Source organism: Anoplophora glabripennis, unplaced genomic scaffold, assembly GCF_000390285.2.
Source record: "Anoplophora glabripennis isolate ALB-LARVAE unplaced genomic scaffold, Agla_2.0 scaffold880, whole genome shotgun sequence".
Taxonomy (NCBI): Eukaryota; Metazoa; Arthropoda; class Insecta; order Coleoptera; family Cerambycidae; genus Anoplophora; species Anoplophora glabripennis.
In genome coordinates this window covers 15,164-38,482 of record NW_019417423.1, presented here as the reverse complement: position 1 = coordinate 38,482, position 23,319 = coordinate 15,164, and the positions used below count along the sequence as shown (strand labels likewise).

General features: G+C 33.6%; 1 protein-coding gene across 1 annotated transcript in view; it reads left to right on the top strand.

The window, feature by feature from the left end:
- Positions 1–20,230, top strand: part of LOC108911894 (centrosomal protein of 131 kDa) — a 21,810-nt gene extending 1,580 nt beyond the window's left edge. Inside the window, exons 5-14 of the mRNA XM_018716969.1 lie at positions 235–1,260; positions 1,367–1,670; positions 4,497–4,622; positions 4,834–5,275; positions 5,608–5,825; positions 7,603–7,774; positions 10,848–11,092; positions 11,159–11,330; positions 14,087–14,229; positions 20,001–20,230. Of these exons, the coding sequence (XP_018572485.1) occupies positions 235–1,260; positions 1,367–1,670; positions 4,497–4,622; positions 4,834–5,275; positions 5,608–5,825; positions 7,603–7,774; positions 10,848–11,092; positions 11,159–11,330; positions 14,087–14,229; positions 20,001–20,133 (2,981 nt within the window). The 3' untranslated portion in view covers positions 20,134–20,230. The remainder of the gene's footprint in view (positions 1–234; positions 1,261–1,366; positions 1,671–4,496; positions 4,623–4,833; positions 5,276–5,607; positions 5,826–7,602; positions 7,775–10,847; positions 11,093–11,158; positions 11,331–14,086; positions 14,230–20,000) is intronic.
- The last annotated feature ends 3,089 nt before the right edge of the window (positions 20,231–23,319 follow it).

Genomic DNA, 23,319 nt, shown 5'->3' with positions numbered 1-23,319 from the left:
TAATTTTTGTTTTTTTTTTTGTTTCCACAATTTTTTTAGGATTGTTTTATCAGGTAGTCTTCCTTCTCGTGTGAAATTAATAAATTTTAACAAACAAATATATATATCTATATGTAAACATCGAATTTATAAAAAATTCATTTTGAAATGACATTGTCATTTTAACAAAATTCCGTTTAAGTAAAAAGTGGTTTACCAAATTTTTATTTAATTTTTGTCGATATATGCTTTTAGAGTTTAAGGATTCTTTGGACATGGTGCCTGGCCTAACTTCTAAGCCCCCTCTTCCCAAAAAACCGGACGCTTCCATCATCAACCAACGGAAAGAGTTCTATTCTGACTGCGAAACGAATATCGACAAGGGTATGGATGCGATAACAGCTTACCTCACCTTGAAATACGAAGCTAACGCGAGGAGTGAAACACCTAAAATTGAAAATAGAGTAGACGACGATTACTTCGAAAAACTAATAAAATGCAAAGGCCAGAACTTCAAAGGAGGCGACGTTGTGGCTGTCGATTACACTTTAAACCACTCGGGAAATGGTTGTGAACTTGCCGATGAAAATAAAAATCCAAAGCCGCCGACACCTGTAGACAGTTGTCTTCATAAAAGTGATTTTCTGTATCAAAACTGGGTGAACGAGGAGGAAGAGGTTATCGAAAGAGAGTCGCAGACGGACAAGTATCTTCAAGAGTTAAAGAAAGGTCACGCTTTCCTCGACACGAACTTAACAGATAACTCTAAAATCGTAGAAAAGTGCGTGTCGCCTTGGGGTAAAATAGAAAGTATGCCGAATCTCTCCGACATAGACATAGACAGGCTGTTCGGGGAAGAGAAGAATGTTAAGTCGGCGACATTTTTCGAAGAAAACAAAGCAGTCGAAACGCGTAAAAGTCACGTCAAGAAAAATACGAAACCCGGCCCTTTGAAACCGAAACCCAAGTTTGTGGCGAAGCCCATGAAAGGCGGAGTGGACTTTAAAGCAAAATCGAAGGAGAAAGAAATCGATTCCTGGATGACGCAGACCGTGGTCAACCCAGAAAGTGGAAAAGATATCGATCTGAAGAAGAAAAAAGCCAATTATTTTGACATTTTAAGCAACCTGGAGGAGATCGAGTGCCCTGTTGCTTCTAATGAGGCCCACAGTAAACAAGAAAGTTCTCCACAGGAAAACGAAGGACGGGCCAGTGATAATGGAAGTTTCGACGATATCGTGTCTATCTTAGAAGCTCTGGAAAATGAGGACAAAAAGTCTCGTAAGTACTCGCATCCAAAAAAGAACTGGTGATATTTACGAAATGGTCTTATTTTTTTTACTATTTTACTACTTTTTATGTTGTTTTGTTTTGTTTTCCTTTGTAGAGATGAAAATGGAGTCTGTAAAACAAATGGTTCACAACACCCTACAGGATGGATATTATGAGAAAAGCGATAAGCATATTAAATCTGAACGGGGATCTCCCAACACCCTGTGTGGGTCAAATTCGAAAGAGGAAAACGTTCCTATAAAGATAGGCGGGGTTTATAAAAACGCCGCAACTGCCGATTGCAGTGGAACAGATCACGGACAGACCAAAGAGAGAAGTGTAACATTTTCGCCTCATATAAATGAAGATTTTCAAAGCGACCTTTCCGAAAAAGCGAGTAATAAGTCTTCGAACTACAGGTACAGAGCCCTCATAAAAGATTACAAGCCATTGCAATTTTGTTTGAAACAGTAATTTTATTTCCTTTTCATGTTGGCAATTAAATTTCGGTGAAATTAAATGTCATTAAAACAATAATTTCGAGATAGATTAAAAAAACTGACCGGCTGGTGATTGGTGTAATTTTTCACAAAGTTTTATTCAATCAATCAGCGATGGCAAAAAGCTAACAGTCAATATTTATTTTATTTTCAGTTTATTAGTGTTTATACACATTTTATGTGTTTCTAAAGGTCAAAGGTAGCCCCCGTAGAAAGTCACACCCTGTATATTCGAAATCTTTTGGCTAACTTTGTAACATATTACAACTTTACACTTTTTTTAGATTTAAATTTCAAGATTATAAAAAAAAATTAAGAAACGCTTAGTTACTTTGTAAAATTAAAATAACAGTAAATGATGTTTCAATAATGAGCAGCATCTCTAATTAAACCAACTGTAGAATTACTACCATTTTTTAAAAATAAATTAATATTTGTTACACTGCCCGAAAATAATTTTTTTCTTCAAGCGTATAATAATACTTATATTATATAGTGCAACACCTCCTTTAGAAGCAGCCTATTGTTTAACTAGTACAAATATTTTTCATTTTTTAACTAGTAAATAAATGTAACAATGTGTAGATAAGTATCCTAGCAACGAATTAAAGATTCAAGAAGCTTTGACGTTTCATTAAGTGTCAGTTGAAATTTGATGTCGCGTCGGGTCGTTTTTAAAATGTCTGAAGAAATGCAGTGCACACCACCAGAATTACTGGAAATTGCAAATACATCAGTGGCAACACTTATACCAACAAAGTCGAGAAAAATTTATGAAAATGCTTATGATAAATTCATAAATTGGGCAAAAGAAAATAATGCACATATTTATTCAGAAAATGTGATGATAGCATATTTTACAAGATTATCCAGAACACTGAAAAGTTCAACTTTATGGGCGCAATATTCAATGGTAAAATCTAAATTAAACATAGAACACAATGTAAATATTGAGAAATATTCAAAATTAATTACATTTTTGAAACGACAAGGTGAAAATTATAAACCAAAAAAGTCGAAAGTTTTGTCTAAAAAAGAATTTGACGAATTCCTGAATAAAGCACCTGATGATAAATATTTAGCAACCAAGGTATGTACTTTTTAAATTATAGGTAGATATATATTTAACCTTTTTATATTTGTAATACAAAATTTTGTTATAATTTGTAAACTTCAAGTTATTTTATAGTATCCATTACGAGAATAATAAACAATTTTCGGAAATAAAGATAGCTCATTGGAAGAATGTTGTAAAAACTCATAAATATAGATGTCTTAAAATTACGTCATGTTTTAGAATTTCCTTGCATTTTCCAACTTTTTTTATTGTTACAAAATTAATAATTCTATATTTTTTAGGTTGCACTAATATTTGGAGTCACAGGAGCTTGTAGATGCGATGAACTCATTCAAGTAAAAGTTAATGATGTAAAAGATTTGGGAAATATAATATTAGTAAATATTCCCAATACAAAAACTAAAAAACATCGTTCATTTACCATAATTGGAGAGTTTTATTTAAATTTATACAGAAAATATGCTACTCTTCGGCCAAAAGACATAACTTTTGATAGATTTTTTATTAAATATCAAAATGGCCATTGTCATCGTGTTGTAATGGGCATACATAAAATTTCAAAAGTGCCAAAAGATGTTGCATCATTTTTAAGGTTGCCAAATCCACATGAATATACGGGGCATTGCCTTAGAAGAACCTCGGCAACTATCTTAGTTGATAATGGTGGAGACATTACAACCCTAAAGCGACATGGTGGATGGAAATCTACCAGCGTCGCTGAAGGATACATTGAAGATTCTGTAAACAATAAGAAACAGATAGCGATGAAAATATTAAACCCATTAGAGTATAATGAACCAAGTACATCAAGCGAAACTGTAAATATTGATCCTGAAAATAATTTAATCGAAGACTTTTCTGTTAATAATGGTACAATTGTTAACACTGAAACTGAGAACCTTATTACAAGTAACGTATTCAACGACAGAACTGTAAACTTTGAAAAAAAGACAGCCAGCAGCGCTTTAAATATCAACAACTGTACCATACAAAATTGCACATTTAATATTCATGTTAATAAATAAAGTTTGATGATAGACATGTAGGTAATTTAGATGTTTATTCGTTTAATTCAAATTAAAGAAAAATAATTGTTACATTTGTTTTTTTATTCATGAATAAAGTGGTTAAAACTGTCATGTTTAATTAATCAATAAAATGTATAAAATGTATAAAATAAATAGTATTACCTACCTACTGATTTTATTTTGTGCTGAGATTGAACATCGCGTTATCCGCTATAAATTTTCAAAATTAGTAATTTTTTATATTCACGCTTGAAGAAAAAATAGTATATGTCACTCGGAGTGGAAGGCTCATTATGTGTTTTGCCCAATTTGCTCAGCCTCGGCTAACGCCTCGGCGAGCAAACTTTTGGGCTCAACACATAATGATCGCCTTCTACTCCTAGTAACATAATATACTATTCCTTGCAACAAAACGTTCTTTTATTTCTATGTACACTATATTCTGTAAATAAAAATCAATTAGATGGTTCAAGCTTTCTTCTTGTAAAAGTGTTGGTCATTACGCATATTACCTATTAAAAATGTCGTTAAGGCTAACAAAATTCCAACAAAAGTACGTGTACCTAATAGGTTTAATCACTAAATAATTATATGGAAATATACGTATTTTATGATTAACTGGAAAAATCTTATTTACAGCGAACTTCTTTCATTTCTCGACGAAGTGGACAGGAACTGTTCAAAGTCCCTTCAATCCGCAAAAGAGAGTGCACTGTTAGCTACGAAAATGGTTCAGTCATCTATTAAGTTAGAGACGCTTCCAAAGTAAGTACTTTTTTTAATGTGCCACTTTAACCTTTGCCCGATGCATTTCATAAACAAATACAAACTATTTATTATAAATATTAAAAACGCATTCCTAAATTAGTAATAGGTACTAATTAGTCAATTTCATGTTGTATTTGAACATACACGTTAGCAGCGTCTCTAAGAATTGTTAATGAGTTTATTTTTCTTCCGTTTAATCTTATTTCAGGCTCGAGGACCTCACCGCCCTGTCGGCCGAAGAACTGGCCCAGCAAATAATCGAGCTCAGCCTCCGCGTCAAAGACAAGAACTCCTCGATATCCCTCCTGCAGGACGAGCTCTCCGCCCTCCGGGAGCAGATCATGAAGCAGAACAAGCAGACGGAGCAGGTGGTGAAGCAGAAGCTCAGACAGCAGAAGGACGAGTACGAGGGAGTGGTCAAGCGTCACCAGAAGTTCATAGACCAGCTCATCGCTGACAAGAGGGCGCTGAACCAGCAGTGCGAGGGCCTCATACAGGAGATGAAGGTGCTAGAGGACAGGTACAACACCAATACGAGGGCGGTGGAGCACAAGCACCAGGTGGAGATGAGGAAGCTGAAGGAGATGCAGGCGGCTGGGGAGAAGATGCGGAGGGAGCGGTGGATCGACACCAAGACCCAGAAAATTAAGGTGATCGCACTTCTATATTGTACCTGGTGAAACCAAACCTAGCTTCTACTTTCGTGTCGTGCCAATTTTACTGTGGCTAAAGGTAAGACAAAAAGATTACATCGACTTTTCCAAATTTCGTTGTTTTTCGGAGTGATCTGAAAAACAAACTGTCCCTTTTGACCTACAGGCCATGCCGGAAAAATTTTCTGATTATTTTTTAATAATGATAAACTTTTTCTCTTAATTTTTAGTAGTACAATGCGCAGATAGAGGTGAAGTGTTGCAGGCTAATTTAACGACGGCCCTGTATAAACTAACCAAAGGTTTCTAACAGCCGTTAATTTTATTAGGAGTTGACGGTGAAGAGCATCGAGCCAGAGATCCACAACATGGAGAAGCGCCAGCAGCAGGAATTAGCGGACCTGCGGGCCTTGCACAAACGCGAAATAGAGGATTTGGAGTTGAAGGCCGCCAGGAAGATGCAGCAGCAGTGCGAATCTCTGCGGGAGCAGCTTGTAGAGGAGAGGGAGAAGGCTCTGGCTCACGAGCGAGAAGTCATGAGGCAGAGGTTCGTAATAAAAAAAAATGTAAAACGTTATTTTCTATAAGAACATAATTAACTTCATGGCAGACTCGACAACTTTGTGAACATCCAAGTTTTCGAGATGCAGAATGGGAACATTAAGAAACATTTATTCAAATATTTCTGAAAATGCTAGATTAGACTCTGACGAACTTGGATTGTAATTTGCAAAACGTCACTAATTAACAGATTTGCCTTTAATTAATTGCCATTATAGCTCAACATTCACCAGTTTAAGTGAATCATCGCAGGAGATATCTGAAGGCGCAAAATTTCAACTTCAACACCTTGTAACCCCAAAATATGTGGTTTTATATACAGTGCGTCACAGAAGTAACGCAAAAAAAATTCATATTTCATTTTCTGTTGAGTTTTCACAAAAACGCTAAAACACGTCAATTAGTAAATTAGAATTGTCGTTTTGTCACGTTGCTTAAACCTTTTTTTCGCTATGTTTCATAAACCTATGACGTCATCGACATTTTTTTTAAATAACACCACCTAATTTTTTTAAGCATAAATGGATAGCCCTTTTGAAGGGAAATGTGTCGATATAGGGTTTGGCCTACTTTACTTTGACAGGAGCGGAAAAAAAGCCATTGACTGGAATGGACATGGTTTAAAATAACAACAAAAGTAGGTATCATAGACCGATGCGAGAACAGTGCCACAGTATAAAATGGAAATTTGGGGATGTTTTGTGTTTTGGTTGATTGTAGGTACGTTTTTATGTACTGATATGTACGACGAATGGCAATGTGTGGATTTTCAGTGACTACTAAACATAACATTTTGCCTATCATTTTCTGTCACTGTCGTTGGCCTTCTAGATCTAGACACATTTCTAACATTGCCAGCGTCTTCAAATTTGGGTACTAATCTGCATACTGTACACGGAGGTATTGGTTGTTCTGGATACTTGGCATTGAATAATTGACATATTTCATCATAACTACGAATCCTATATCTCCGTATTCAACCATAATTAGGATTTCAGTTCTTTGTTTCTCATTTAAACACAACACCATCGTAATGTAAAGTTATGGTATTTGTAACTGTGACAATGATATGAGGCGCTATTGCATTCGCTAACTGTCGTCTTCAGAACAATGCCTACATAGCCACTGTGATCGGGTGTACCTACCCAATCTACATAAAAACATGTGCCAACAATCAACCAAAACAGATTTTTTGCTATAGCACTGTTCGCGCATAAGTTTGTGATACCTATTTTTGTTATTAATTCAAACCATGTTCATTCCAATTGTTTGGTTTTTTTTCGCTCCTGTCAAACTAAAGTAGGCCAAACTCTATATCGACGCATTTCCCTTCAAAAGGGCTATCCATTCATGCTTAAAAAATTAGGTGGTGCTATTTAAAAAATATGTCGATGACGTCATAGGTTTATGAAACATAGCGCAAAAAAGTTTAAGCAACGTGACAAAACGACAATTCTAATTTACTAATTGACGTGTTTTAGCGTTCTTGTGAAAACTCAATACAAAATAAAATATGAATTTTTTGCTTTACTTCTGGGACGCACTGTATTGGTGTTCCAAGAAAGACGCATAAGCTAAAACACGTTTATTAGACGTCTATGAAACCGATTTAATTTAAATAAAATATTTATGTCCAACTGTAACATTACATAATTTATTAACCGGCCATGGAACTGACCTTGAAGTTCTGACACAGGTTCAGAGAACATCTCGTATTCAGAATTTGAGTGCAGACAACTTTCTGTATAATCCTTATTCATTAGGTATGAAAAATTGGTGGAAACCGAAGAGAAAGGCTACCAGGAGCAACGCAGAAGGCTGCTAGCGGATCACGCGAACAGGATAAAGGAGTGCGAAGAAAGAGAGGCAGTCGCTTTGGCAGAAAAGGACAGGGCAATCAAGCAGTCTCAGGACGAATTCGAGGACAGATTGCAAGTAAGAGGAGAGATTTTTTTTTTAAGGTATCAGATTCATTTGAACATGCATAGGTATTTAAAGGAATCATTATAGTCCACAGTACAGGCCCCCTCTGGAAAGTTGATTACCACATACTTTATAACTCCTGAGGAGCTTCATTTTGACGAGTCTACCACATTTTTCCTCTGCGACTTTTCTCGATTCCTCCGCTTTTCCGCTCGGAAAAGTCCAAAAACATGGTAATTTCCCGGGGTCTCGAAAAGTCAAGACCACATCTTTTATTTTTAGCTGAAGTAACTGGAAATTTTGTTGCGAATGCCGATTTCAATTTGTCCGACAGAAATTCCTCCGACATTGACGTGTCTACCGGTCGAAACATGCCAAAATAACCCGGTTTCGAAAATCAATTACCACATACGAGGTAATTTTTAGTAAAATCAATTGTAAATAATTAATTCAGTCGAAAAGTATTGTTGTCCGACAAATTTCAAGCCGCGTTTTTTCAATCCGACAGCTGGAAATCGGAATTTTCACGGGGTATGAAAAATCGATTACCACATATCTAATTTTCATTTTTTCCACTTTTAAATTTACTGTACAAAATATTGATATAAGTGTCCGACGATTTAATGTCCGCAATTTATTAAAAAATCAATAAATCAATAAACGTGATGAAATTTAATATTTTCACTCGAAAATTTTCAAATTTATAAATGGTTATTAATTATTATGATGTAAATTATTATTTGTTTCAAATAAATAATTATAATATTGCTTATTTTATGCTAAAAAATTTAAAAGTTATAAACAAATGAAGTTATTTTTGAGGCGATTAATATTATCTTAGTCCATAATGCATTATTTCTAAATAAATTAATATTATACTTGATATAAAAATCCTTTTTACTCTTTCAAGTTTTCATTCGCATTTGTTATTTTTCTTTACAAAAATTTTCCTATTTTTCTAAAAGAAAATCCCAAAATTTTTGTGCATATTTTTTTTACACCATACATACCTACTTTTTTGAAATCGTTTAATTCTTTTCTCGATATTTATTTGGCTAAATTGAGCATATAGATTTACAATTACAAGAATAAAACGAAAAATATATACAGGGTGTTTCAGAAAGACCTCCCATAAATAAAGGGGGTGATAGTATGACAAAACATGAGAATTTTTTGTCTTATGAATTATATGTCTATCTCCTCTTGTTTTCGAGATACAGAGAGACAAAATAAAATTTTTTAAATAACATTTTTATGAAAATTTCCAAATGGTGCGAAATATTTTTATGAAATTTGGTAGTCCGAGGTTTTTAAGTGTGCCAATTACTTTTGGTATATTTCATAGAGGGCGCTAGTTATGCTACATTCTTATTACAATTTAAGTTATATTTTTTTTAAGGTTAGATTTTTTACCAGTCGGGCTCCAATTTCTATTGTACAATTTTATTTTCTAAAAATAATGTACTCTTGTTAGAACTTCCTAATGTGGACGATTTTCGAGAAAAAAGGCTTTTAATTAAACTTTTACAATATTACACTATAAAATAAGTGACTTTTTTCAAAGTAAGCTTGAGGAGATAGACATATAGTTCATGTGACAAAAAATTCTTATTTTTTGCCGTCCCCACCCCCTGTATTTACGGGAGGTCTTTCTGAAACACCCTGTACTGTATATTTATATGGAATTTTGCTTAATACATGAAAATACCTTATTAGAAATTATAAATCCATGTGCACATTTTTTACGAATTTTTTTTCATCACTTTTTGTCGGACTGATGATTTGCGGATACATTTTTGTCGGACATCACAATTTTTGCTTATAAAAAACACTTTTCTATCGTGTTTTGTCCAATTTTTCATACCCCGTGAAAATTCCGATTTCCAGCTGTCGGACTGAAAAAACGCCGCTTGAAATTTGTCGGACTGCAATACTTTTCGACTGAATTAATTATTTACAATTAATTTTACTAAAAATTACCTCCTATGTGGTAATTGATTTTCAATACCCTGTTATATTGGCATGTTTCGACCGGTAGACACTAGTGCTGGCAAAAACCGGAAAAAAGTTAAACCGAGTTCCGTAAAAACCGTTTCAGATAAAACCGGTTAGTCGAATAGTTGCTAAAACCAGTTATTCGAATAATCCGTTACTTGAATCGTCAAAACCGGATATCTGAAAATCGGTGCTTTACAAAGACAGACCCGGAGAAATTGTCTAAAAAAAAAGGTCTACAAAAATCCGGAAGTCAAATTTGTTTACAAAGAAATCGATCTCAAAAAAAAAAGGTCAATTGCAATCGGACAAATCGATGTCTAAAAAAAAAAAGTATATCATCGAATAATCCGTTATTTGAATAATCGGATATTTGAAGATTCGAATAACTGAATAACCGGTTTTCGGATATTTGAAGAATCGAATAACCGAATAACCGGTTTTCGGATTTCATAAAAATCCGAATTATCTGAAACCGGTTAACCGACTATCCAAAAAACCGGATTCAGTTGCCAGCACTAGTAGACACGTCAATGTCGGAGGAATTTCTGTCGGACAAATTTAAATCGGCATTTGCAACAAAATTTCCAGTTACTTCAGCTAAAAATAAAAGATGCGGTCTTGAGTTTTCAAGACCCCGGGAAATTGCCATGTTTTTGAACTTTTCCGAGTGGAAAAGCGGAGGAATTGAGAAAAGTCGTAGAGGAAAAATGTGGTAGACTCGTCAAAAGGATGCGCCTCATGAGTTATAAAGTATGTGGTAATCAACTTTCCAGAGGGGGCCTGTACTGTGGACTATTATATTTACGCCAGTAAATTTGTAATAATTAATTATTACCGCAATAGTTTAATAGGTATTGCATGCAATAAGTAATATGTAGTTGGGGCATGCCGGCTGTAGCCTATAGAGTAGTTGTTTCCTGCAATATTATCGGTTAATTTTGTCTATCAGGTTGGATATCTTGTGCTCAACTTCCTTCGATATGCTTTTTTTTTTTGGAAAATTATCTGAATTGGCGTTTAATACATTTAAACTAAAATGGTACAAAAGAGATAATGATGAAAAATGTATGTATTTAAAAAAAAACAGGTCATCATCAGGAGGCACTCCAACGAGCTCAGGCTGCTGAAGGAGTCGTCGCAGCTCGAGTTCGAGACGTGGCAGAGCAACTTCAGGAAGCAGCAGGCCATCGCCGTGGCGGAAAAGGAGGCCGTCATCAGGGAGCAGTGCCGGAAGGAGAGGGACAGGGAGATCGAGGCGGTCATAGAACGGCTGGAGAGCGAGGCGAGCGAGAATAAGACGCAAATGGAGCAGTCCATGGAGAACAGAATCAGGTGAGGTGTTACCAGAGACTAAATTATGATTTAACGAATGCGGCGAACGGTATATTTTGTACGCAGGAGGCTCAAGGAAAAGTACGAGAAGGAGATAAAAGAGCTGGAGTTGTCGGAAAAGGAGGCTAATGAGAAATACTGCGAGGCCAAATCGAAACTGCTGGACTGCGAGGAGACGGTTATAAGTCTGCGGGCAGGCATCAAGCAGCTGGAACACCAGGTCGGGGAGCACAAAGAGGTGAGTAGATCGAGACATTTATTTAAGATAATTATTAATTTCAAGCCGTTTACTATTGCCGATATAATTCAAATACCTACTAGTAGTTTTCCGCAATTTTGTCTTGTTTTATTTTTCTGGAGTAATTGTAATTTGTCTCATTGCAGAAAAAATATCAATACACAAATTATAATTACTGTGTTGTGAATTGGTTAACACTTTATCACTTTTACAGACAAATGTTTATCTGTCATTTTTCTAAAGTGATTGTTGCCCTTATTCAAATTAGATTTAGATCACGCACATACAGGGTGTTTCTAAAATAGGGTTCCAAACTTCTGCTGCGTTTATAACTCATTAAAATAAGCCAAAAAGTTCATATTAACATGTACCCTAAAACGCACCCTTAGGAAGTTATATGCCCTTAAAAGGGCTCAAACAAAACTGTTTTTTTTTTCTGTTATTAACAAAACGGTCGCAAATAAATAGAAAAAAATTTATGGGTCTTATATAACTTTTTACGTTAAATAACATGGGCTACTCCGTTTTTCGACATGCAAATCATATGCGTTCCATTTAGGTTGGTGAAGGGGGTTTCGGCCCGTAATTTCTTTTATTTCAATTTTTTTACAATTTTTTCTACATATTTATAAAATCTTAACAATTTTACGTAAAAAATTTTATCTTTGTCCAAATCGATATTTCCAATAACTTACCATATAACCATAATAATATAACCATATAACTTCCTAAGGGTGCGTTTTCGAGCACATGTTAATAGGAACTTTTTGGCTTATTTTAATGAGTTATAAACGCAGCAGAAGTTTGGAACCCTATTTTAGAAACACCCTGTATAAACACCGGGCAAGTGACAGCGTATCTTCAATGTTTTTAGTTCTTCCAATCTTGTTTAGGAAAAAATAACCTTAATAAAGAAAATAGTGAACAGCCGCTTGGTATTAAAATATATCATCATCATAATGTGTCTATTTAGTCCAGTTGGTAGAGCTTCGGCGTGTGTCAAACCTTGATAACCCGGAAATAACTACACAGGTCTACTTTAAATGAGGAGTACAATAACAGGCTAATTTGCTGACAAAGTATTTTACCAGGAAAAAAAAGTTATTAACAATTTAATCGTGAATTTTTTTAGTAGTTTTCTTTAAATAACTCAGCGGGATGACTTTGTACGAAAAAATGCTTAGGACATGATTTTTTTCGTAATAAAAATAGCTACAAAATGGCGATGGTCCGATTACGAAATTTGCAATAACAAAGCCGTGAGATTGAAAAAACGGTATAAAACGCCAATTTATTTAAGTTGCTGTAAAAATGTCAATTATAAACAAAAAGTGATACAACTTTAGAAATCTATAGTTCAATATATATGCAATAATGACGCTAAAGCCGAAAATCAGGAGAGCAAAACTTTTTGTTCTATAAGGTGTTATGCATTCATCGGAATCTGAAACTCGAAACTTTGCCAAATTTGTTCGAAGCTTTGCTGACACTTGAAATTTGGTATACACATTGTGTAAATATGCAGAAACCAAAAGCAATTTGCAAAATTCAAGTTTCTTCATTTTTGCAGTTTTGGTAAGGTTTTATAGGTCACCCTAGTTTTATACGTCTCAGTTTTTTTTCACTTTTGGACGTATATTTATGTATATTTATAAAATATTCCATTACGGTAGATTAGTCAGCATAATTACCTACAATTTAAAAAAATATATATTTTCATCGTTTAGATCCTAAGCTACTTAACATTTTGCGCCATACTCGTACATTATTCAATATATCAACTATTATGCTGGCTGATCTACCGTAATGGAATATTTTATAAATATACATAAATATACGTCCAAAAATTAAAAAAACGGTGACGTATTAATCTAGAGTGACGTATAAAACCTTACCAAAACTGCAAAAATTAATATACTTGAATTTTGAAAATTGCTTTTGGTTTCTGCATATTTATACTATGTGTGTACCAAATTTCAAGTGTCAGCAAAGCTTCGAACAAATTTGGCAAAGTTTCGAGTTTCAGATGCCGATGAATGTATAACACCTTATAGAACAAAAAGTTTTGCTCTCCTGATTTTCGGCTTTAGCGTCATTATTGCATATATATTGAACTATAGATTTCTAAAGTTGTATCACTTTTTGTTTATAATTGACATTTTTACAGCAACTTAAAAAAATTGGCGTTTTATACCGTTTTTTCAATCTCACGGCTTTGTTATTGCAAATTTCGTAATCGGACCACCGCCATCTTGTAGCTATTTTTATTACGAACAAAATCATGTCCTAAGCATTTTTTCGTACAAAGTCATCCCGCTGAGTTATTTAAAGAAAACTACTAAAAAAAATTTTTTTCACGATCAAATTGTTAATAACTTTTTTCCCTGATAAAATACTTTGTCAGCAAATTAGCCTGTTATTGTACTCATCATTTAAAGTAGACCTGTGTAGTTATTTCCGAGTTATCAAGAAAATGTCACCAACAGTAACATTTCGGCCTCTGCCGACTGGAGTAATTATGATTATGTTAGAAGGTAAAAAAATTCCTTTATTTAGTACAAATAATACACAAAGTATGCACACTTTGACATCTAACATCTAAACTCCTAAGAGCACGAAAGAAAGAAAGAAACAGAACATATTCTAGAAATATCGTGAAACAAATGAGTAAACAAATGTATAAACAAAGCACAGTGGGGCGACTTTCGCGACAATATGAATGAAGCCGTGTGACTTGTACTGTTTGTTGTTTTCAGCTCTCGGACAAGCTGACCGAGGAGAGAACCAATTTGAAGGAAGCCGTTAAGTTAGAGATGAAAGAGGAGGTGCAGGCCTTGGAGAAGGAGGTGGCGCAGCTGAAAAACTCCAGGGATAGAGACTTGCAACAGCTTTATTCCAGGTAACGTATACGTCGCGCATTTCCCATTTTCTCTTCAAACGTTTCACATGACAAATGTCATTTTCACAAAATTAAATTTCACAGGATTCGTCGGTTGCGCATTGGAAAACATATATTTTTTATGTATACAAGGAAGCAGCAGCGTCTCGAGCTGTGCAAAAAGTTTGCAAACAAGCTATTCCCAAACTCATATTCATTGCATTAATAGATTTAAAATAATACAATTCTCAGACTTTGTCGTGACTTCAGGAGACGTCTCGGGCGACGCTCATTGTGCTTTTTTTAACACAAACAGGCTATAATGCACAGGCTGAGGGTCTAAAGTAACCGATTTTCATAATTGAAGTTTAAAAAAATTATTTAGGTACGCTTATTCAAATATCTCTGATTGTTTTGTTATAGATTGATAAAACTTGAGCTAATAAGCATAACTATTTACCGAAGTAACACATAAAACATAAAATATAAAATATGTATACAGGGTGACATAGAAAAAAGTACATTGCATAGTGCCACACAATAGAGGACACTAAAATAAGAAAAAATGTTCCTATGAACATGGGTCTTCAAGGCCTTCGGTTAAAAGATACGGGGTGTTGAATTTTATTTTTGTTCGGTTTTTTTTTTTAATATCTTTAGCCAGAGACGCAAGAAATGAATAAAATGTGGTATACAGGAGTTTTTTTATCATGCTAAATTCAAATATGATCTTAGTTTTGTGATTACTGATAGAGGGCGCTACATACAGGGTTCCATATCTACTGAATCGGTCCTAACTTTTTTGCTATACACTGTATGTCATTTTCGACTGAAAAAAATTTGTTATCCCTTCTTTCTATACGTAAGAAAGGTATACCTTGTCCAAGTCGCTAGAAGCAATGGTTCCAGTACAAAAGCCGACAATGCACGCAAATTATTCAAAAAGCGCCAAAGTAACATTTGCAAAAACAGTGATAAATAACAATTAAATAATGACACTTGTCAAACTAATATAATAATTGTTAGAGGTATTTTGTGTTCTTGATTAAGTTTTTCATTGGTTTTCTCAATGATTATTCAAAATTGCTTTCAAAAATGGTTCGCTACACTTTTGAAGAATACAGGGACATGATTATGTGTTACGGCGAAGCTAGATCAAATTCTTACGAAGCTCAACGTATCTATCGAGAAAGATATCCTTTAAGACAAGTTCCTAATGTTCGAACATTTATTGATGTGCATAGGCGTTTGGGAGAAGATGGCTGTTTTAGAAAACCAAAATTGAATGGTGGGGTTTCCAGAACTCGTCGCACTGTGCGAAACGAAGAAACTGTTTTACGAATGGTAGAAAATAATCCGAGAACAAGCACCAGGAAAACAAGTTCAGCGGTGCGAAACCTTAACCGTGAATCAGTTAGACAAATTTTCAAAGAACAACTTCTTCGCCCATATCATTTCCAAAAAATTCATTCACTATTGGAACATGACTTTGTTCCTCGTGTACAATTTTGCGAATGGTTTCAAAACCAAAGAGAAAATACTATTTCATCAATTTTGTTTACTGACGAAGCTAGTTTTAGTCGTGATGGTATTCTGAACCTACATAACATGCACCATTGGAGTGATGAAAATCCTCATCAAACTATAATTCGGAGTCACCAATATGGGTTTTCTATTAATGTGTGGGCAGGTATAATCGACAATTACTTAATTGGCCCATTTCGATTGCCCAGTCGATTGACAGGTGCACTGTATCGAAATTTCTTGGAGAATGATTTAAACACATTATTAGAGGATGTCCCATTGGCCATTATTGGAAGAATGTATTACATGCATGATGGGGCACCAGCTCACTTTTCTCGAGTGGTAAGGGAATATTTGGACAGGAGATTTGGAAATAGGTGGATTGGTCGAAGGGGGCCTGTACCCTGGCCAGCTCTTAGTCCCGACCTTAATTCCCTCGATTTTTCATTTTGGGGATTTATGAAAAATGAAGTTTATGCTGTAGAAATACATAATGAAGAACAATTATGGATAAGAATTATGGAATCGGCAGATAGATTTCATAATAACCTAGGAATATTTCAAAGATGCCGTCAATCATTAAGAAGAAGAATGGAAAAATGTATTGAAGTACAAGGGCAACAATTTGAACATCTTCTAAAAACTTAATGTTTTGTTTTAATTAATCATATTTTTCATCATACCATTAAAATTTAATTGTTGAAGTATTTATCATTGTTTTTGCAAATAAAAAAAATTAAAATTCAACACCCCGTATCTTTTAACCGAAGGCCTTGCGGACCCATGTTCATAGGAACTTTTTTTCTTGTTTTAGTGTCCTCTATTGTATGACACTATGCAATGTACTTTTTTCTATGTCACCCTGTATATGTACATTTCCGCCTTCGAATATTTTACGAATATAATCTAAACGTCCGCCAGAAAAGCATATATTTTAGATACTTAAAATATAATGTATAATTAATAACTAACTAGGTATATCAACGTAATGTTGTTGCAGTAAATATCGTGTGTAGGCATTCTCTCAATAATGTCGAACAATGAATTGGAATAAATATTAGATGCAGGTATTTCTATAACGGGATATTTTAGAAGATTTAAAAATAATAAAATTTCTTTCATACGGTTTCAGGTGTTTAGTAATGTATGTGATTTAGATTAACGGGTACCTACTTCTCGGGTAAAAGCAAAAATTCGTTGAATGGGTATAAATATCCATATTAAGATTTCCAGTTCCAACGCCACTGAGTATTTTGGAAATAAAATAAGCGCATTTATTCGTAAATTGAGGCATTTTTATTATTTCTTTTATTCAAAATAAGCTCAATTGAAATAAATTTAAAATATATCTAAAACATTCAATCATTTCAGATAATGTGTACAAATGGAATTTTAAATGTGATTTAACCGTAAAAAGGTTCAAACAAATCACTGAATATTATAAAAAGTTTCCATATTCATGTTATTATAGATACACATAACTAGACCACAATTTATATCGAAAATAAAACTAACTACACTTTGTGTCACACATATTAACGGTGTGTTGCTAAGATTTACGTCAATATATATTTTTTGAAAAATTGTCCCTAAACAATTTGAAATAGAAACACATGTCGATAAAATACGTTCCAGTTAATATTTTCACAATCACAATACCTACTTACACATATACCTACTATTTTTTGCTGCAATCATAGAAATTACATATTGTATTAGATTTCGGTAGAACTATAATATTAAATTTTACTGCAATAAAAGTAATGTACAGGGTGGTTGATTTTCGATAGTTTTATAGGGTACAGCCAAAACGGTGATAGATACAAAAAATCTGAAATCGATGTCCCGTCCTCTTTTTTTGAGTTTACTTCCCTGGTACCAAAAGGCTAACTTGATTAGTTTTAGATATACAGGGTTTTTTTTTTGAAAAATGGCCCATTTACATTAACCTCTCTATCTCCGTTGTCATTCAATTTAGAAGAAGAAAGTTTTTGTATTATTTGTTTTATTTTTTATTAGGAAGCCAGTGGCGTACTCAGATTTTTTACAAATCGCACAGTTTTTCCGATATTACATAAACATAGGTTTTTTTAAATAGAACACCCTGTATTTGGCCATCCCGTTGAATAGCATTTTTTTTTTACCTTTTCAGCCATATATAATAATAGATAATTTTTATTTGCCTAAATGAAGAAAAATGCAAAAATGTAGATATAGATATTTTTTCAGTTGGCCATGTTATTTATTTATTCGTCTTTTGTTGTTTAATATTGACAGTTAGTTTATTTTTGACTGATTGAAAGCTTGTTAAACGTCTATTATTTGGTTTCAATTTTGAAAGGTATAAAAATGGTGTACGAAAATATTTACAAAGTTCAAATGTTGGAGTGTTACATTGAAAGTGAAAAAATAGTGACACAGTTTTAAACTTATATTTGGAGAGATACCCAGAGCGTCATCAGCCAGAAAAGATAATTTTTAGCCGACTCTATGATAACTTGTGTGAGTTTGGTTCTTTTCAAAAACCGAGAGCTAAATCTTATACGGAATAGAGAAAATGATGAAATCAATACTTTAGCTTTTGTTGTCGCAAATCCCAATGTATCCAGCACAGAAATTCAAAGGACGATAGGAATTGGTAAATTCAGAGTATTGAGAATTTTAAAAAATACAAGTTCGATCATATACTATAAAAATGTCGACCATTTGCATCCAGGAGATGAAGAGAGACGTGTCATTTTCTGCCAATGGCAGCGAAGGTATATTCAACCGGCATAATGCGCGGTATTGGTCAGATGTGAATCCTCACCAAACTGTGGCCAGATTTCAGCAAGGGCAGTTTGGTTTTCATGCATGGGTAGCTCTCTTCCACAATAGAGTGTTAGCTTACGAAATGTACGATGAAAACCTTAGCGCTCAGAGATATGTGAGAATTTTACAAGAAAATATTATTGAACCGCTGGACGATATGCCACTAGCTCAACGATATCACATGTTCTTTCAGCATGATGGTGCGCCTCCACATAATTCCCACATAGTTAGAGAATTATTAAATCATAATTTCGGGGACAATTGGATCGGTACGTACGAACCAAACAGGTGGCCGCCTAGGTCACCAGACCTAACCCCTATAGGCTTTTATTTTTGGGGGATCTTAAAGACAGAATTTATAAGTATAGAGCTAATAATGTCGAGGAGCTAAGGGAACATTTTGAAAACTATATTCAGCGCGTATCAAATATCCACATTTACAATGTGACCCGCTCCATTGCCAAACGTTGTCAGTTATGTATCAACGAAAATGGCCGACAATTTTAGCACTTGCTGTGACTTTGTTATGTCATTTTTGTTTTATTGTTGTTTCTCTCATTTTATAGTTGTTTTTTTTGTTTAGTTTATGTTTAATAAGTGTACATATAATTAAACCTATTAAGTAAAGATTAATGGATAATCTAATTTATTTTTTCTTGTAATTTTTTAGTCTAAGTTAGGTGCTTAATATAAAAATAATAATAGAAAACGAGGAGGCCAATACTAAATAAATCTCATGGGCAACTGAAAAAATATCTATACATTTTTTACATTTTTCTTCATTTAGGCAAATAAAAAGTATCTATTATTATATATGACTGAAAAGGTAAAAAAATGCTATTCAACGGGATGGCCAAATACAGGGTGTTCTATTTAAAAAAACCTATGTTTATGCAATAATAGTATGTTCAGCTTATTTTGAATTTAAAAAAATAATAACTTGAAAATAGCGGTAGTTCGTTTCCTCAGAAATGTAGGTACAAATATACCCGTTATACTCAGAAGCGTCGAAATAATAGTCCACCAGTATCTCCGCCACCAGTTAATAATATGTATACAATAAACCAATCCCCTTCATCAAACATGCTCGGATATATTTGAATATATGCGATATTTGTTTTTTAATTTCGGCACTCACTTTGCATATCGAAAACCATGGATTTTGCACCTCCGATTCATTAGTTTAAATTGGCCCAAAAAAAAAACACCCTGTATATTATGCATAATTTCACCGAACGCTTCGTAAATTTTTTTTCTGTCGGATCCTCGCACCTGAATCCTAAACGCGCCCACATTTGTCGAATAGTAGGCCGGACCGCGCGAAGTTTCTTTATCTGAAAGTAAAATTTCTCGTAACCAGAAAACATTTCCAATTTGTCACTTCTGTTGGCAGTTTTGTAAATTATACCGTTTTCATTTCGGCGCAAAATCCGTCCAAAACTTTCTCTTGTTTGCAGGGTGAAAGTTTCCGTGGCGAGGAAGGACGAAATCATGAACGAATTGCAGGCCGAGAACAAGGCCCTGCAGGAAAAATGCCTCTACTTGGAGAATATGCTTGAGCAACAGAGAAGGGAGTATCTGATTAAGTGAATATTTTTATTAATTGTGTCTTTATACGTAGATAGATATTAGATAAGTTTATATGTATGTGTCTTTTTTTTCTTTTAAGTGTTCTACAAAATGTGGTTTTCCAAGTATGTAATTGAAATAATAGTATCTACCCAAATCGCAGACAAGCAAAAAATATAGTGTTTCATTTCCTGTGAATGTCTATTTCATTTCGTTCATGTCTTTTTGCGACCTGTTAAAAACTGCAAAAGATTTAGTGGATGATAGTATATCAAAAAATATTCTTTTTCGGGATACAAGGCGTCAAAGAGATAAAGGCTCTACAAAAATTATTATTATTTTTTTAAGGAAACAAAATTATACCAAGGTAAGTTCAGTAAGTTGATCTGAATCTGTTTATTTTCATTCAAAGAAGCTACGCTTGAAGTATCACTAATTTGTTTACAAACACTCCGTATATTAAAGACAGATACAAGTTGACTGAACAGTAGACATTCACTATAAAAATAGTAACCCCAAAAAGTGTCACTAAGAGAGAGAAAGAGAGAAACTAACAACAATAACGTATTAAGTATATTCAAAATCTACACAAATTTCAATATAATACAATGGTTTTTTTTTTTTGGAAAAATACAGCTAAAATTTGATTTAAAAAACTCGTCGTTGATGCCCTTTAACTCGAAACAAAAGACAATACCTATACCCACGGTCCATAAGAAAAACTTGGCTTATATTTTGATATTCTATCATACTAAATTTTCTGCATTAATTTCTGCAACACCCTGTATATAAATATTTTTTCGGTCGTGAAAAATATTTTTTAATCATAGCGCTATTTAGACCTCATTTGATATAATCATTTCTGTGGTTTTCACCTGCGGTCGCCGCATCAGTCAATCAGCCAATAAAAATCAACCGTCATCTCTTTCTGATTCACTGCATATCCCATAAGAAAATAAGAGGCAAATTTAAAATTGCCACTTTTCTTGTACCGCGCGTATTTTAACATAAAATAAAAAATTTTGATTTTTCACTATAATTTTTTTTTCGGCTCTGTAATAGCACTGCGGAAAAATAAGATGAGGATAATGAATTTACTAATAATATTTTATTTATTAAAGCTGGTTTTACAAGAGATGGTAGGTATTGCAAATTATCATAACAAAGTATAACAGATTTTCAATTCTATTTTATCATAACAAATAATAAATGTTTGTAATAACCTCCGTTTGTGTGTCGTTATCCACGGTTTCCCAGCCACGGTTTATGACGTGTAGGGAATCGCTTTCGGGATTGAGGAACTCAGATCACGGAATTGTGAGCATACAACATTATACTACAATTGCATGTTTATGGCACTTCCGTTTAAAAATAAATGAAAGTAGAAGGGCTAGATGAACCTATCAGCAACCAAGAACCACCCTCATATTATCTGACTGCCCAGTCTAAGTTTCTAAGTGGTGGTGAAAATTATTATTTAAAAATGTTGAGCATAATTTTCTAAGCTGAATTGCCTATAAGTCCCTCTCGCCGACGTATTTCGAAATTTGTATGAGCACAAACATTTAGATGGAGTACTTACAGATTTTTTTTACCGGCAATAAGCTGAAAATTCTGCTCAACATTTTTAAATAATAACTATTGTTTCAGGTATCAGAAAGTGTATTGAAGTGAATGGAGATCATTACCAACATTTATTATGATAAAATAGGATTGAAAATCTGTTATACTTACAATTAGTTAACATTTGTTTTCTATTACTATTATGATTACTACGAGCATTATGATAATTTGTAATACCTACTATCTCTTGTAAAACGAGCTTCGTTAGTAAATAAAATATTATTAGTAAATTCATTATCGTCATATTATTTTTCCATAACGCCATTAGAGAGCCGAAAAAAGTTATATACTGAAAAATCAAACTCATACTTGTTTTTTAAACAATTTTCGTTACAATTCGTAACACTAATAACCAATGAGATTTATTTGAAGCATGACACCTTGATTAATTACAGAAAGAATTATCTAAAATTTGATGTTAATAAAACTTTAATCGCGATTTCCTGCTAACGATTACATTTATCGGCTTGAATAGAGTATACATGATGTCTGGCAAGGGAAAAAAATTTTGAGTTCTAGGTAAAATGTTCTCTAGCGGTACATAATGAAAGTTTTCTCTGACTGGTCTAATAGAGCTTGATCCACTTAGTGGGTGTGCCTAATGAAAGACTAATCGAATTTGAATTATTAAATAAGTTATTTAAAAAGAAAAATAGAACAAAATAACTGACAAGCTGTAACAATTGACAATTCGAAAAAAAATTCATTACATACCTACTGCTATTATTTTAATTCCTAGAGTCACCTCCCAGAGTTTCCTGATGGACTTTTAAAACACTAATAATAATAATTTTTTATTAAATTATTGCTTTACTTTTTTAATAAACATACCTGTTTTCTTTAAGTCTTTCTTGATGGTAAACTTAATAGCTCTGTTGGAGATCGCGTTCAGTCAGAATCCTCAAAATGTGCACTACCTGCATGTCCCGTTGAAGGATTAAACAAATAAACACTACACCATTAACTTAGCCAGTCTTTATTTTTGTTTATAACTCTACTGTCTTTTTTACAGACCGTGTTTTTCATCATGCTAGAAAAAATTTAGTACCTACACTTTATGGAAATTTAGTATATAAGATATACAATTTAGGTAGTACAATTTTTTTTCAAGCACTGGCAACCCTGTCTAGAAGGCTCCCAGGTGGATAAGCTCGTGACCATGGAGACTATACAAGGAGCCCGAACTCCATGTAAACAAAAATCTTACAAAAATAAGAGGGCGCTAGTGTTCCATATGTCCCATATGTAGAGAGGGGAGATAAAAAGCGGCAGTTTGAATTATAAATCAATCATGTCATTTTTGTAATGTGTTAAAAATTTTAAAATAAATAATGTAAGCTACTTTGAATTATATAAATCATGAAAATATGTCATTCCGGACTGTAATTAAACTAAATAGATAATAAAAAATATTAGCTTTATGAGAAGAATTTGGTGTTCGTAGAAAGAAACTAGTTTTCAAGGAATTTATGACGTGTCTTGTTAATATTAACCTATAAGTAAGGTTTATGTTTTTGATAATTACTTTGTTAAAGATTTTAGTTTAATGTTAGTAAAAAATAGTCACATTTTATACAGGAAGTT